Source organism: Mastomys coucha, unplaced genomic scaffold (assembly GCF_008632895.1).
Source record: "Mastomys coucha isolate ucsf_1 unplaced genomic scaffold, UCSF_Mcou_1 pScaffold3, whole genome shotgun sequence".
Taxonomy (NCBI): Eukaryota; Metazoa; Chordata; class Mammalia; order Rodentia; family Muridae; genus Mastomys; species Mastomys coucha.
In genome coordinates, this window is record NW_022196909.1 from 46,212,228 (window position 1) to 46,228,472 (window position 16,245).

At 54.3% G+C, this 16,245-nt stretch overlaps 1 protein-coding gene across 3 annotated transcripts in view; it reads left to right on the top strand.

Moving 5' to 3' along the window:
* Nucleotides 1–2,385: 2,385 nt before the first annotated feature.
* Cpne5 (copine 5) overlaps nt 2,386–16,245 on the top strand; it is an 86,493-nt gene continuing 72,633 nt past the window's right edge. The window contains exons 1-3 of one of the 3 annotated variants that reach the window (XM_031347881.1): nt 2,386–2,628; nt 14,481–14,521; nt 15,449–15,495. In XM_031347881.1, the coding sequence (XP_031203741.1) occupies nt 2,534–2,628; nt 14,481–14,521; nt 15,449–15,495 (183 nt within the window). In that variant the 5' untranslated portion in view covers nt 2,386–2,533. The remainder of the gene's footprint in view (nt 2,629–14,480; nt 14,522–15,448; nt 15,496–16,245) is intronic. The other 2 variants (XM_031347883.1, XM_031347882.1) reach the window with 2 other exon arrangements.

Genomic DNA, 16,245 nt, shown 5'->3' on the forward strand with positions numbered 1-16,245 from the left:
GCACACCTTTAATCCCAGCACTTCTATACAGAGAAGCCCTGTCTCAAAAAACCAAAAGAAAAAGAAAAAACTATTTACTATTACAAATAAGTACACTGACTTCAGACACACCATTACTGGTGGTTGTGAGCCACCACGTGGTTGCTAGGAATTGAACTCAGGACCTTCGGAAGAGCAGTCGGTGCTCCTAACCACTGAGCCATCTCACCAGCCCTGTTGTGGTTATTTTTGAGACAGGGTCTCTCTAAGTAGTCCCGTCTGTTCTGCGATTCCCCCTGTAGACCAGGCCGGCCTGGAACTCACAGAGATCCTCCTGCCTCTGCAATACGGACTACAGGCTTCTGCAGAGACCCTAGAGTCACCGCTGTTACTTTTCAAGGTCGTCAGCAGACTCTGAGCTGAACAACCTCTCTGTCTCCCCATAGCTGCCACCCCAAAGAGAATATCAGAGAGTGGGGGGGGAGGTACCTAGTGAGCTCTACTGACCTTGCTGCCCCAGGCCCACAGCATGCCTGGGGTAAAGGAGAAACCTAATCTTTGCCCGATCATTTAGAATTGGATTTTAAAACACATCCCTGCCGGGCAGTGGTGGCACATGCCTTTAATCCCAGCCCTTGGGAGGCAGAGGCAGGTGGATTTCCGAGTTCGAGGCCAGCCTGATCTACAGAGTGAGTTCCAGGACAGCCAGGGCTACACAGAGAAACCCTGTCTCGAAAAAACCAAAAACAAAAACAAAAACAAAACAAAACAAAACAAAACTCCTACTAAGAACACATACCAAGCATCGCATTGGGTGGAAACTTCTTAGGCTCTGCTGTTCATTCTATTGTATTACCATATTGGATGATAGTTTTAGACATAGTGATTAGCAGCTCGCTTGGGGTTCAGACTGGATTTTGTTCTAAATTTGAAATCAATTGAAAATTGAAAAACAATTAAAAAAAAACCTCACAAAGAAATAAATGGAGACTGAGTTGTTTTTTGTGCAGGGAGGGCCCCAGGCCCAACCCAAAAGTGAGTTGTCCCTTCTCTTACTCCCCCTGGGGAGTCCAGCTGATCTGGAGACGTAGGTAAACAGAAGTCCCAAGGAAGGTGTTCTGTTTGTCTTCAACTCTGGCTCTGACTGATGTCTTGAAAATTGATTTCAAACAGCATTCGTGTGCACCTGCTCGGAATGCCCAGCTGCCAGAAGGCCACCCCTGATAGCGACAGGCATCCACGCTGTGTGAGGCGGTGGGTGAGGAAGTTGAAGCCCAGCAACTCGTCTCAGCAAAGCTTACACTGAGGCTGAGGAGGGGCCGCGGGTGGATTTGCTAGAGAGGAAACCTCCGGGAGCTGGCTTGGCGCTGCAGCCCCAGGCCCAGAAGGCAGGCTGAACCTGGGAAGAACCTGCCTGAGAGATGCTTTAACCCTCCCCTTGCTTCCCAGGGCAGAGCTCTGAGCCAGGTATATTGGGGTACTGGTTGCCAAGCCCAGGGAGCTGAGGCCAGCTACTCAGTCTAGTGGAGGAAGCTTCCAGACAGACCCGGGGGTTGGCTCGGCCCCTATGGTCACGACGAGAGGAGGAGGAAGACCAAGAAGCTGGGTAAAGGTTCGGGCGACTAGCCAAGACCAGGCTTGGCGGACACCAGAGGCGGATGGGCAAGCGCCCACTGACCCACCCTACGTCGGAAACCAGACCAGCCTTCCCGGCACCAGGCTGATCGCCGCCTCGCCCAAGGGAGATGGGAGAGCTTGCTCTGGGCTTAGACCCTCCGCTGGCGGTGCGCACACTCGGCCAAGCCCCCTTCCCCGAACCCCGCCTAGACGCTGCCCAAACAGGTGCTCCTAGGACCGTCCCCCTCCCCCAGCACGCAGACCCTGGCTGGACAAGTGAGGTGGGGGGACTTGCGCAGAGGGCGGCGCGCGCCCTGGGACCATCTCTGGCTGTCGCCTGCCCTGTCCCCGTCATCTGGAGCCGCGTCCCCACGCCCGCCACGCGCGTGCACACACACGCGCGCACACTCACTCTCACACACACACACATCGCTCCCACACTCGCCCCGCGCAGACCCCGCCCCGGCCCCGCCCCGGCCCCTGCGGGCGGCCCCTCCGGCGCCCGCGGACCCCGCACGCAGCGCGCGCCTGGCGGGAGGCGGCGGCGACACCGGGCACATTTGATTTTCCCGCAGTCCTGGGCACCCCGGAGCCGGAGCCCTAGCACAGGACGTGGCGCTGCGCCCCCCAAGCCCGAGGCGGCGCAGTCCTCGCCCCCCCATCCCCGAGTCCCCACGCCCCCTCCGGGACCCCTCCCCGCTGTGCCCCGGTTCCCTCGCCGCGGGTCCCCCCCTCCGCCTCCCCGCAGCAGCTCCCGTGCCCCGTTTCTCCGCGGGCCCCCGCTTTCCGCCCCCTTCCCGCTCGCACTTCCCACGCCCCCTCTTCGCGCTCCTCTCCTCCCCTGGCCGCCCAGCCCAGGGCTGCAGCCGCTCCGGAGGAGGCGTGAATCGCGCAGGAATATTGACTAATTTGGGGTGGGGTGGGGGGACGGTGGGCGATGGAGCAACCCGAGGACATGGCGTCGCTCAGCGAGTTCGACTCCTTGGCGGGCAGCATCCCGGCTACCAAAGTGGAGATCACCGTGTCATGCAGGTGAGCCGCCCGCGGTTCGGGTCCCCCCTGCCCCGCCCCTGGGCCGGAATCCCTCTGTCTCTGTAGCTTCCAAGGCTTTGCGTAGCGAGCCTGCTTTTCGGTGTTCTCGGCTCCCGGGCGCCCCGCTGCCTGTCTTCGGAGACCCCCCCACCCCTGCCCAGCGGCGGGTGGCGATGGCTGAATGGGCAGCCTGGCAGGGGTCAGGTTCCCAGAAAGTTTGCGTTCGGAGCTGTTGCTTCCAGAACAGGAGGAAGACATTGGAAACGGGGGTCCCAGCACCAGAGTGGGAAGGGGAGGAGCTGCTCCAGGGTCTCCACTCAGGCTCTCTCTCTGATTTTTCCTTCTCCGAAAGGAGAAGTGAGAAAGGCTGGTACCATTCCTCTCAGGCATAGATCCTCTGTGCCTCCTGTGGCCTCCCTCCTCCCGCTTCCCTGGCCTTTGCCCATTCCTCCTCCACCTCCTCCATTGTCTTAGAACCCAGCATCTGAAAGCCTCTTGCCTTAGCCTCCAGCAAGAAGGATCACCCGGGACTGTAGTCTCAGAGAGCAGGAAACCCTGCCGAACTTAAGAGTGCGGCGTGGCGCCATTAAAAACCAGTAACTCTGATGGGAAAAATCTTAAGCCAGAAGAGCTAAGGGTTGATGATGAAGTGTCAGAATCCACAGGCAAGAGGAGGAAGGAGTTTGTTTTGTAGACTGCCACCCGCAAGACCCCAGTTATGGCATACAGGTTGGCCTTCTCTGGGAGGCTGGGCCTCTCAGGTTCTCTGAATAGGTTGCCCCCGAGGCTGGACAGGCATGTGGCTGGCCTTAGGCGCACTGCTTTGATAGGTCTGTGAGGAACATTGTGGTCCAGATGTAACTCACCCCGAGGTCCTGGCAAGGGCCCATATAACATTTCCGGAGCCCCTTCATGCCCTTGTTCCAAACCACTCACTCTGGCTTTATGCAGGTCGCTGTTGGGTCAGACTTTGTCCACCTCATGTCCCTTCTGCTCTGAGTTACTGAGTTGAGACATTGGGGAAATGTCCATACGGTCCGAGATGCTGGCCCTGGGGTGTGAAAGAGGATGGATTCTGGGCAAACTTCCTCCTGAGGACTTGAGGCGAGGGCTACTGTGGTGACTCCCAGATGGGTGTCCACCCCCCAACACCTCAGTCCCACACAGAGATAATTTGAACCTGCCTTCACTCTGCTGGGAGCTTCCTGATGGCCCATTAGCTCCCTGTCTCACCTCCTCAGCTGTCAGCAGCTGCCAGCTTGCCCTCCTTCTGCACACCGCCCTGCCTCCTGCCTTCAATCATGCCTGTCGCCTTCAGGCTCTTGAGTTGTCTCCCGGAGCCTTCCCACCTCTGAGCTCCTGAACAGCCTGTTCCCTTACCCCGAAAGGGCTTTGTGCTTTCCACTTCCAGGGCCATCCTTTTGTCCCCAAAGACATCGGCCTAGAGCACTTGGCTTCTACAGTTCAGAGCCTCTGAGTGAACATGGGAGGCAAGAATGTTCCCGAGACAGGCCCCCAGAGCCTTCCACTCCACGGAGGGGAAGGATCATAACAGTGAGACCCGGGGTCAGACATCTTGGGAGGGATCCCTGACTTGCCACTTGGGCTAAACTTTAAGCCTCAGTTTCCCACCTGGGAAGTCTGTCTCTTCCCAGGAAAGCCTCGCTCACAGAGGTAGCTCACAGGCTTGGCACACAGCGGGCACAAACACTCTAGACAGAGAGAGAAGTGGGTACACTAGGCAGCAGGCGGCCACGGTGATCAGCCCGAGATGGACAGAAACTCTTGGATCTGCTCTTTGTTTTCTGGAAGCGCCCAAAGGATGAAGATGTCCCGGGTGCGAGGTACCTGGTGCAGGAGAGCTCCTAAGGATTGGGCTCTGAGTTGACCCTGCCGTCTGTCCGCTCTGAAGGGACGTGATCTGCATTTTGTAGAAGGCCTGGCCAACCCCCTGTGTCTCCCCTCCTGAAATGGAAATGAGGGAGATGTGGTTTGGGTGAGGAGAAAGGAGGACAGAATGGTCACTTGGAACAGAGGGTAGGTGACAGGACAATCTGGGTGGCCTCGACTCTATCGATCATCTCTGCTGTAGCTGGGGCCAGTGGTCCAGCAGAGACCCGAAGAGTCCACACTGCTCTTGTACGCTGTATTCCCCACTTACTGGCTAAAGAGCCGTCTCCTGCGTCCTGGTCAGCAATGACTGGAACCCCAAGAGTAGAGACTTTGGGGTACCCTACCACGAGCACCTCTCCTGGCCGCTTCCTCCAGATGGGAAGCTGGAGGCAATGCTTCAGGGTGGCTGATGGGTTCTCTGGCTCCCTTGATCCAGCCCCAGGAACTCCACCTCGTCCTAGAGGCCGTCCTAGACCTGAGCGTTTCAGCAGAACAGAGAACATCTGGGGCAGGGTCCTACATCTTGTCCAGAATCTTGCTGGCGCCTAGTGTGTGCCCAGAAGGCAGACGACACCAAGGGGATAGACACATTAGGGCCTCTGCCTCTGTAGAGAACATCTTGGGTCAATCTGTGGTCTACTCCCAAATGACTACTGTCACTGGCTCTGGTAGACCCAAGCCTGAGGGTGTAACCAGCCTTGTGCTATTTGATACATTGGTTAAGAAAGTGAGCTTGGCCAGGCGTGGCAACTCACGCCTTTGATCCTAGCACTTGAGAGGCAGAGGCAGTAGGATCTCTGGGCGTTTAAGGCCAGCCTGCTCTACATAGGCAGTTCCGGGGCAGCCAGGGCTACACAGAGACACCCTGCCTCAGACAAACAAACCAACCCCCAACAACAACAGAAAAAAAAATATGAGCTTGTCTTTATTCCCAGCACCCAGGAAACAGAGACAGAGGCAGGTGGTATAGCTCTGTCAGTTCCAGCTCCAGGCTAGCCTGGTCTATGTAGTGAGACTATTTAAAAAAAAAAAAAAAAGGCCGGGCAGTGGTGGTGCACGCCTTAAATCCCAGCACTTGGGAGGCAGAGGCAGGCAGATTTCTGAGTTCGAGGCCAGCCTGGTCTACAGAGTGAGTTCCAGGACAGCCAGGGCTACACAGAGAAACCCTGTCTCAAAAAAAAAAAAAAGTTTGGCTCTATCTTCCTGGGTTCAAATCCCAGTTTTCTTGTAATCTCCCCCACCTATGTGTGTATGTGTGTATGCATGAGTGTGTATGTGTGTGCATGAGTGTGTGTGCATGAGTGTGTATGTGTGTGCATGAGTGTGTATGTGTGTATGTGTGTGTGCATGAGTGTGTATTTGTATATGTGTATGTGTGTGTGAGTGTGTGCATGTGTGTGTATGTGCATGAGTGTGTATGTGTACGTGTGTGCATGAGTGTGTATGTCTATGTGTGTGTATGTGTATGTATATGTGTATGTGTGTGTGTATGTGTGTATGTGTGTGTGTATGTGTGTGTATGTGTGTGTGCATGAGTGTGTATGTGTGTGCATGAGTGTGTATGTGTGTATGTGTGTGTGCATGAGTGTGTATTTGTATATGTGTATGTGTGTGTGAGTGTGTGCATGTGTGTGTATGTGCATGAGTGTGTATGTGTACGTGTGTGTGCATGAGTGTGTATGTCTATGTGTGTGTATGTGTATATGTGTATGTATGTATGTGTGTGTGTGTGTGTATGTATGTGTGTGTGTGTGTGTGTGTCTCGAATGAATAGTCACTTGAGGCTGCTGGGGATCAAACCCATATCACAAAAGCACACTGCCACTGAAGCACACTCCAGCTCTATTGCTAGGACTCCTGGTGAGCTGCTTCTCTGGTCTGGCCTCAGTTTCCCCCTCTGTAAAAGGAGCGTAGTGATCCCCGTCAGTCACGGGGACTCAATAGACCCATCTGAGAACGGGGGCTGGCATCACCTCTCAGCATGGCATCACCATGGCACAGGTTGGATGATCACTCCGGCTGAGCAGTTGACATCACACAGTAACAAGGGTCAGGGATGTGGAGAGCCCTGGAGATGGTTCGATGTAGTGATTCCCGGAGGAAAAATGGTTCATGGCGCCAGGATCCAGCAGACGTGCTAGAAAATGTGACTTTAAACACCCTCAAGCCTTGAGCTCTTCCTCCCTGAGGGTCTAGGAGTATTAGCCATTTTGTAAAGCCATTCAAAGCTTACCTGGCCCCTGGCCCCTGGCCCTTCTTCCTCCAGAGGCCCTGACAGACCAGCACCCCTGTCTTATTGCTTATAGCTGCATGAGCTCCGTGGTTGGAGAGAATAGCTTATGTTTTCCATATTTCAGGAAGCCTTTGTGCTTGGGCAGGCATACAAGGGCTCCTGAGACCAGGGCAGGCTGGATGCCTCCTCCTGAGGTTCTCCCACAGCTTTCCTTCCCCACCAGTTGGTAGGAGCGAGTGGGTAGGTGGGCTTCTGCCCCACAGGATGGTTACTGCTCTCTGTGTACGCTAACATACTTATGGCGCCCCATGGAGAGAGGCAGCTCAGCTCTGGAGTGGTGTCCTGGCCTTGTGAGGTGTGCGTTCACTCTCCTGCTTCTGAGAGGAAGGGGAGATCACCGCCGTGGGGAGGGCGTGAGCCTGGTGGTAGCAGTAAGTCAGAATTAGGAAAAGGAGAACTCTTTAATCATTGACCACACCCAGAAAGCCAACAAAGCCAGGGAAGGTCACCATGGTACAGGTTGAATGATTACTCCAGCTGGGCAGTTGGCATTCTTGTTAGGCACACTTATACCTGTGTTCCATCTATACTGGTGGTTGCCGTCTAAGCCAGTACCTCAGATCACACCATCTTAGAAGCCCGGAGCGTTGGTTTTCAGCTGCTTGGTGAAAAAAATAACCCCAGTTTCCTGAACGTCTGACTTTGTGTCCTCCCATGTCTGCGTCTCGGGGCTAGGATTTCTTCACCCCAAGGCGTGGGCCCTGACCAGGCTTGCTGACTTAACTGGAGGCAGCTGCCGAGTCGGGGCTCAGTGTCTTGCTGGTAAGGACCAGAATGACCCTCCTCAGCCTGCTCCTTGGGACTGCTGGTCCCAGAAAGCTGCCTTCCTGTGGAAGGCAACTGACCTCTTCAAGTCTAGGGGAGGTCTGGCTCCTCCAAGGGCTGTGATGGGCAGAGCGATCTCTCTAGCCGATTGCACGGGGTGGGGGGATGGGAAGATGAGGGGTTAGGGGGGAGTGTGAGGTCTTCTCTGCCTTCTGGAGATGGGATTGCAGGCGGGCTGCAATTCCCACCCACCTTTTCTATGGATTTCTGGGGACCCCAGTTCCCATCCTCATACCGAGCCATCTCTCCAGCACCCCCATCCCAACCCCTACAGTGGCTTTTTAGCTCCCCGACAGTTCCCTTGCAGTAAATTGCAGCTTTTCTTTTTTCGTCTGCCTAGAAAAATCAAAGGCCCAGAGAGGTGAAGGCCCGTGTCCAAGGTTAATGCCGACAGGTTTTGGAAATGTGGATCCACAGTCTGTGTCCTCAGATGTCAGGCCCTCAGAGCTTCTTGAGGTCAAGGGTCGGGCTCTCTAGAGATCCTGGTGGGACCTGGAGGCAGGTGGTCCTCCCTCAGGCAAAGGGAAAGGAAAGCAAGAGGCTGCTGGCTCTGAGGCAAAACACAGAGACATCTACAATGGAAGCCAGCCTTCTGGTAGCTTCCTTCCCTGATCTCCCAGCGTACATTCCTGCTGTTGGCCGTGCGTAGGTAACAGGAAACCCGCTGGATGCCCGGGATGGAACTAGGGCCTGACCATCTCCCTAGCGAGTATTCTGCCCTTGAGCATCGCGGATCTTTGGTTTTGTGAGACCGGATGGCGAGTGTACCTCAGCTGGCTTTGTGAGTCCAAGGCCATCTCCCTCTTCTTTCAGCTTCCGCAGTGGTGGGCTTGAATGTGTGCACCACCATACGCCCAGCTGTGCACAGTTTTGCTTTGTTTTGTTCTTTGAGACTCAAGGATCTTACTGTGTAGCTCCGGCTGTCCTGGGACTTACTGCATAGACCAGGCTGGCCTCGAACTCAACAGAGAAGCTACTTGCCTCTGCCTCCCGAATGCTGGGACTAGCGGCATGAGCCAACAGTTCTATCCCGCGTGAGGGTACGCATCAGTAAATGAGTTCATTTGATCCGGGCGGTGAGGCAGGTGACGTGAAGAGGAAGCTGAGGGGAAGGGGATTTACTGAGCAGGATGGCGAGTGCAAAGGCCCTGGGGCAGAAAAGCCTGGCTTTGCTGGTAGACACACAGGGGGTCAGTGTGACAGAAATAGGAGAGCAGTCAGGTCAGGGCCCCAGCTGAGATCAGAGAGGAGAGGGGAAGCCACCGGCAGTTTTGGTGATCCTGATAGATGGATGCTGTTAGACAGGAGTTAGGATTAACCTTACAAATCAGCCTCTGTTTGCTGAGATGCTGGGCTGGTGGGGCGTGGGGCACATCAGGAAGCAGATGTGTTGCTGGACAGGCCAAGCAGAGGATGGCGAGGGTAACAAGGGGCCGAGTGGACAGGCTCTCTCAAAGGAGAGTCTGCAGAGCTCTCTGAGTGGAATAGACACAGTGCCGGGGGGGCCCCCCTCCACCCACCCCCCGGAGCAACGAAGCCACTTCTTGTCTCTCCAATTTAAGCTGGTGGCTAGTGGCTCATGCCTGCTCTGAGAAGCAAGTGACCCCCCCCCCCCATGTATCGACAAGAAGCTGAGGCGAGGGGAGACTCTCCAGAGTGACCGATGTCAGTGTGGCCATGCAGGATCCTGACCTGGCTGCTTCTGAGGCCACCGCTCTTCTCCCCTGACCCTGCGACTCGGCAGGGACAATCAGGCCAATACCTCGCAGCAATAAAAAAACATTGCCAGCCCCAGAAGGCTTGCGGATGCCCTGTTGAGAACTGCTCGTGAGGCCTGGCAAGGTTGTTTGGCAGGAAGATGGTACAGAGGCGGTGGTGGGCACACACGCCCAGGTCCTTCCTCCTGGCCTGTCTCCTTTGATGACTTCTTCCTGTGAGGAGTGCAGGAGATGGCTGGCTTTCCGGTCCTCTCTGGTGTGCCAGTGGGGTCGAAGGGACCCAGGTGGCCCAGGTTTTGTGACAGAGGTGCTCCTGGGCACCTCAGGGACTGGGACTTTAGAGGTCAGATCCTCCCCTTTTAGGGATGTGAACCAGGATCTGCTGGCATTGAGATGCAGGGTCAGTTGAACATCCTGGGTTCGGTACCTGACCAAGGACCTGGCCAATCGGGTGAGTGGCTACCCCTCATCCACTCCATTGACCAGATGTTTGGCATGGAGTTGATTTTGAAAAACAAAGTGATATGTGTGTTCTCTTAGGACTTGGGGCTTATTGTGTATCTGTCACTGCTACTTCGTATTAGTTCATCTGTCCCTAACACCAGAGGCTACTCTCATATTGGCTGTGTAGATCTAGTGCATACCACTATTTCCAGTTCAGAGAAACCAACCAACCTGCCTCCCTCCTTCCTTCCCTTTCTCCCTTCCTCCCTTCTTTCCTGTGCTGGGGATTGAACCCGGGGCCTTGTATGTGCCAAGTGAATGTCCTACCACCACCATCCCCTTACATTTTATGTATATGAGGACACTGTAGCTGTCTTCAGACACACCAGGAGAGGGCGTCAGATCTCACTACAGATGGTTGTGAGGCACCATGTGGTTGCTGGAATTTGAACTCAGGATCTCTGGAAGAGCAAGCAGTCAGTGCTCTTAACTGCTGAGCCATCTCTCCAGCCCCTGAGCTTTAAGCCTTTCGACTTGTGTTCTTCTGAGACAACTAAGTTGCCAGACTTCCACTGAACTCCCTATGTAGCCCAAGCAGCCTTGAACTTGTGATTCTCCTGCCTCAGAATCATAGGTAGCAGGCCTAGGCTGTCGGGCTTAGCCCTTTCCTAACATTTGCAGCCTGGTAGTTTTCTTTGAAAAAATTGGACAACAAGACAAACCTGCATCTAACACACACGCACCACCACTGACCTGCTTGGTTTCTGGGGTACATGATTCCCCGCCGAGGACCCCCAGCCTGGAATAGCTGAAATCTAGGGTCTTAACATATTTTCTCATCCGCAGCCAAGTGCAAGCTCAGCATGTTTATGAGAGAGAACCAGGAGAGACATAGCTCCTCAGACAGGCTCTGTCCCAGTCCCTTACCCACTTCTCCCCAGCCTCCCTGCTGGGAAGTGATGCCCTCAGGCCCTGCAAGGGAATTCCCCATCACCTTCCACCTCAGAGGGGGACTGGCTGTCTCATCGTCTAAAGGGAGTCCCTCTGAGGTCACCTCAGAGAGAGAGGCGGAGTGGCCTGCCCAGGGGCTGAGGGACCTCAGAGGCTCCCAGACCCACAGCCTGGCAGTGTTCCTCCCAGCCTCCCTCCAGTCGAGTCGGGGGAGTTGGAAATGAGTCCTTGGGGGCTGCAGGAAGCGAAGGGCCTTGGCTCTGCCTTCCCAGCCTCCATTTAAGGAACAAAGGGAGCGAAGCTGCTGGCTGCTGAGCAGGCAGCTGAAGACTTTTATGCTCTTTTTGGGGGGGGAAATACATTTTGACGGTTGGGGAACTTATTTTATTTTATTTTATTTTTCTCTTTGAGCTCTCCCGAAGTAGAAAGCAGAGGAAAAACATGTAGGTCTGGTTTAGTCTGTTCTGGTTAGTGCCCCGCTTGGCTGTGTGCCTCTGGGCAGGCCACTCCGCCTCTCTCTCTGAGGCAAGAGTGTTCAGTGGGGTAGGTGAGGGTTACTGGGGAACTGCTAACTGCAGGGGATTCTTGGGGGGGCTGAACAAACATGTCTTGGGGTCTTTGGTGTCCAGTGTTTTGACCTAAGATATATATTTAAATAACTATGTCAGAAACCCAAGGGAGGGCTGGTGGGTGGGACAGCAGCCAGTTAAAGCTATCTCAGACACACTCCAGACTTACCAAGCCAAGCTTGGGGGAGGACCCCAAGAACCTGCCTTTTTACCCCTGGGAACCCTGACATGAGCCCCAGGGAGTGAGAGGCCCTTTGCTAAGCAGTGATGCAGGCTTCTCGGGATCCCTACGTGCCCCACTTCTATCAAGTAAAAAGCTGGGTTGCAGGGAGCAAGGGTAAAATGAGACCACGGGTGGGCATTAGAGAAGGCATCAGGCTGGAGACCCAGGCATGGCTGCCCACAGCTAAGGCCGCAGGGGGAGGAGCTGAAGCCGGGGCCTCCTCTTAGAGGATGAGATAGTCAGTCCCCCTTCAGGACAGGGTAGGGCCTGGCTTCTTGGACCAGGAATGGTGGAGGTGGCCTCTGGCTCCCTTTCTCACCTGTGAGCTTCAGCTTCCTCAGAGGAACGTCTGCTCTGAGGACGACCTGTAAATGCCAGGCTAGGCACATTGATTAATCTAAGCAGCCCTGGTGTATACTGAGCCCCATTTTATAAATGGGAAAATTGAGGCACGAGGTAGTCAAGCCAGATGCAGTTTGTCTGTCTGTAGCTAGGGGGGAGTGTGAAGGCTCTGAGTGTCGCCCTGAGCAGTCCTTGCTGTTGTGTTCTGGTCTGCTCGGTCCTTTTGTTTGTTTGTTTAAGGTATATTTATTTTATGTGAGCACACTGTATCTTCAGACACACCAGAAGAGGGCATCAGATCCCCTTACAGATGGTTGTGAGCCACCCAGTGGTTGCTGGGAATTGAACTCAGGACCTCTGGAAGAGCAGTCGGTACTCTTAACCGTTGAGCCATCTCTCCCGCCCAGTTCTGTCGGCTTAAAGGCTGGTTTTACTCTACAGCCCAGGATAGCCTTTAATTTATGGAAGTCTCGTGCCTCAGCTTCCCACGCGCTGGTATTACCAGTGTGTATCACCACACCTGGTTTATGAGATGCTGGGGATCAAACCCAGAGTGTTGTGTGTGTGAGGCAGGCACTGACCAGCGGGGGCTGCACGCTCATTTCTCTCTTGCTCTGCATTCAGTCTGCGCTGTACCGACTCAGGGGCTGGGTGGAGTGAGACAGCGGGTAGTCCCTTCCCTGGAGGGGCTCAAGGCAGTGTGCTGAGGTTCTTAATCATACTCCCTGCCGACCCCTGTCCTTCCCTGTCTTGATGCTGCGTCCTGAACCTGGACCTGCCACCTCAGCCCCCTCCCCCAACTCCCTCTGGCCTGCAAGATTCAGGGTAACACAAGTGCTCCCAGGGCCACTCAGGGACCTTTGTCCCCGCCCCTCATTAGCCAGCTCCTCCCCTTCCAGCCTAAGTCTCTTCCAGTCCCCTTCCAGCCTAAGTCTCCTAAGTCTGTGGTTTGTTTGAGGCTGAGTGTCAATGTAGCCCCGGCTGGCCTCAAACTCATTATATAGCTGAGGATGACCTTGAACTCATGGTCTGCCTCTCTCAGCCTCCTGAGTGCTAGAGTTGCAGTCTTGCTACATAGTGTCTGGCTGTGTTTGAGTTTTTGGAAACGGGATTCACCCTATGCCCCAGGCCAGCCTTGAGTTCTGGATCCTCCTACCTCAGCCTCCAAAGAGTGTGTGGTTATGGATGAGGGTCACCACACCCAACCTCAGCTCTCGTCTTGACCTTAGAGGGATTTTGTTCAAATGAATCAGTGTCCCCTTTGAGGAGGTGATTCATTAATTCCTCAGCGAGGAGCCATTCATTAATTCCTCTGTACGCGCAGGACGAGGGAGTCAGTAGACTGCGATACGTATTCTGGGAGACTAGAGGTTAAACAGACGCTTTCTCATGAGTTCTAGTTATCATTCATTCATTCATTATTTTTAAGTGATAGAGACATGAAAGAAGGGGAGGTCCAATATCAGGGGAGGCTGATATCGCTGGGCAGTGGTGGTGCACGCCTTTAATCCCAGCACTTGAGAGGCAGAGGCAGGCGGATTTCTGAGTTCCAGGCCAGCCTGGTCTACAGAGTGAGTTCCAGGACAGCCAGGGCTACACAGAGAAACCCTGACTGGAAAAGCCAAAAAAAAAAAAAAAAAAAAAAAAAAAAAAAAAAAAGAAAAGAAAAGAAAAGAAAGAAAGAAAGAAAGAAAAGAGAAAAAAAAGAAAAAAGAAGGGCTGATATCCGAAGCTGACTAAAGTCTCGGCAAATGAGAAGCTCCAGGGTCCAGGGCACCATGGTGCTAATCTGGAGAAGCTGTGGCTGTAATTTGGGAGGGGGAGCACTTCAGATCTTAGTAGAATGGAGACTGGAGTGGCTTCAGAGACTTCCAGGTCATTCATTCATTCATTCATTCGTTCATTCATTCACTCATTTATTGTGAGTGTACTCACTCTCTTCAGACACACCAGAAGTGGGCATGAGGGGGCTGGCAAGATGGCTCAGTGGGTTAAGAGCACTGTCTGCTCTTCTGAAGGTCCTGAGTTCACATCCCAGCAACCACATGGCTCACAACCATCCGTAATGAGATCTTACACCCTCTTCTGGTGTGTCTGAAGACAGCTACAGTGTACTTACTTATAATAAATAAATCTTTTAAAAAAAAAGAAAAAAGAAAAAGAAAAAAAGAAGAGGGCATCAGATCTCACTACAGATGGTTGTGAGCCACCATGTGGTTGCTGGGATCTAAACTCAGGACCTCTGGAAGAACAGCCAGTGCTCTTAATGGCTGAGCCATCTCTCCAGCTCCCCACACCTCCCCCCAAAGACATAGAGCCACGTAGCCCAGGCTGTTCTAATCCACCATAGAGCCCCAGGATGGTCTTGAACTCCTGTCTCCCTCTCCTTGACCCAAGTGCCAGCGTGACAAACATGCAGAATCCTTGTGGTCCCTGGCATTTACTGAAGTCGATCACGTGTGCTAAGGAGCGTCTTCCATTTCTATTCCGTCTGAGGCCGGGCCGGAGGACATCTCCAGGATCAGCAGCGACCTTAGGTCCCGACACTCTGTCCCCTCCGTCCCTCCTGATTTCTTCTCTCTCCCTTCTTTCAGGAACCTCTTGGACAAAGACATGTTTTCCAAGTCTGACCCACGTAAGTCCTTCTCTGCTGTGATGCAGCAGCCACCCCAGTGACACAGCAGCCTGGTGACAGGGACAGGGCCGAGCAGCAGCTCTGGCTAAGCGTTAGAGCGGTGCAGGCGTGGGGCCAGCTAGTCAAGGCCCGCAAGCCCTGCACTGAGGGTGTCCAGAGAAGAACCAGGGAGTTGGCCCCCACTCTGCCACCATCCTGGGACTCAGCGCCTCAGACGAGCTTGGGAGGTGTTGGGGCGTCTGGCACAAGAAGGCTTCTGCCCTGTGAATCCCTCCCCTTGGCTCTGGGGTGGGGGAATGAGCATGGGTTTGGGAGAGCTGGTCTCCAGTTCTGAGCAGTCCTTGGCCATGAGCGTGACCTTGGATACGTTGTTGGCCTTCATAGAGCCTCAGTGTCCCCATCAGTTAAGAGGATTCGGTGACAGTGACAGGCCTCCGGGGACTGTTCAGACTCTGGAAGGACAGTGTTTCCAATGCTTACCTCACCGCACTCTCCACTCAGCCTCTGTCATGCCCACATGTCCACTCGCCTCACACCCAGGGCCCTTTCTATGGTGTAGCAACGACTAGCCCTTGAGTTCCCTCCTGAAAGATATGCTGAGAGGTCCCAGGCCCCTTTGCCAAGCCGACCGACCAGTGTTGTCATAGAGAGTGAGACCCACTGGGGAGCTGGAGATGTAACTCCATGGCCAGATGCTTGTGCAAGGATGCGGGGCCGATCTCAGTACGACAGGAACGGCAAACCAGCTGTGGTCTAGGTATGGAGCCGGGCTCTTCTTCCCCTCGTTCATCGAAGCCCCAGCTGCCTCAGCAGAGACCCACCATTTCTCCAAACCCAGCTGAGCAATCCAGGCTGAGGCTCCTGACCCTCTCTCTACCTCCCTCTTGGCCTGAGGGATTAACCGATGTTTTCTCTTCTCTTCCCCAGTGTGTGTCATGTACACCCAAGGGATGGAGAACAAGCAGTGGCGAGAGGTAAGCCCCACCCCTTCTCACCCAGGATGCACCAGCGTGGTGTTGGTCCCTCTGGTAGTGCCAAAGGCTGGCAGAGCAAGCAGAGGGTGTGGGAGTCTGAAGATGGAGCAGGCTTTGCCTGTCCTCGGGGAGGTCTGCTTAGAGGGGAGATGCAGTTGTTAGTTGCTTCGTGTACGTGAGAGGAGCCTTAAAGGAAGGAGGGGAATTTTGGGCTCAGATTATGGGGGTGGGCCTAGCAATGGTTGCTTGGCCCCATGCAACTTGGCTGGGGAAGCTGTTCACCCTGTAGAAGATAGGAAGCAGAGGAGAAAAGGAAATGCCCGAGGAGAAGTGGTACCCAGGGGCACGGCCCCACTGCCCTGCTTCCTCTATTCCAGCACCCAATCATTCCAGAGAATCTCTGTTCAGGGGATCACACTGCTCATTAAAAAGAAGATCAAAAAAAAAAAATCCATTCATTAGATCAGAGGCCTTATGATCTAGCTACTCTGGAGTCTCCCTCACACACACACATACACACACACACACACACACACACACACACACACACACACACAGAAGTGTGTTTTAAGCCGTTCATGGTGGCAGAAGTCATTAATCTCAGCACTCAAGAGGCAGAGACAGGAGGAGCTCTGTGAGTTCAAGGCCATCCTGGTCTACTTAGCAAGCTTCAGGACAGCCAGGGCTACAAAGAGAGACCCTGTGTCAATAGGAGGAGGAGGAGGAGGAGGAGGAGCAGGAGGAGGAGGA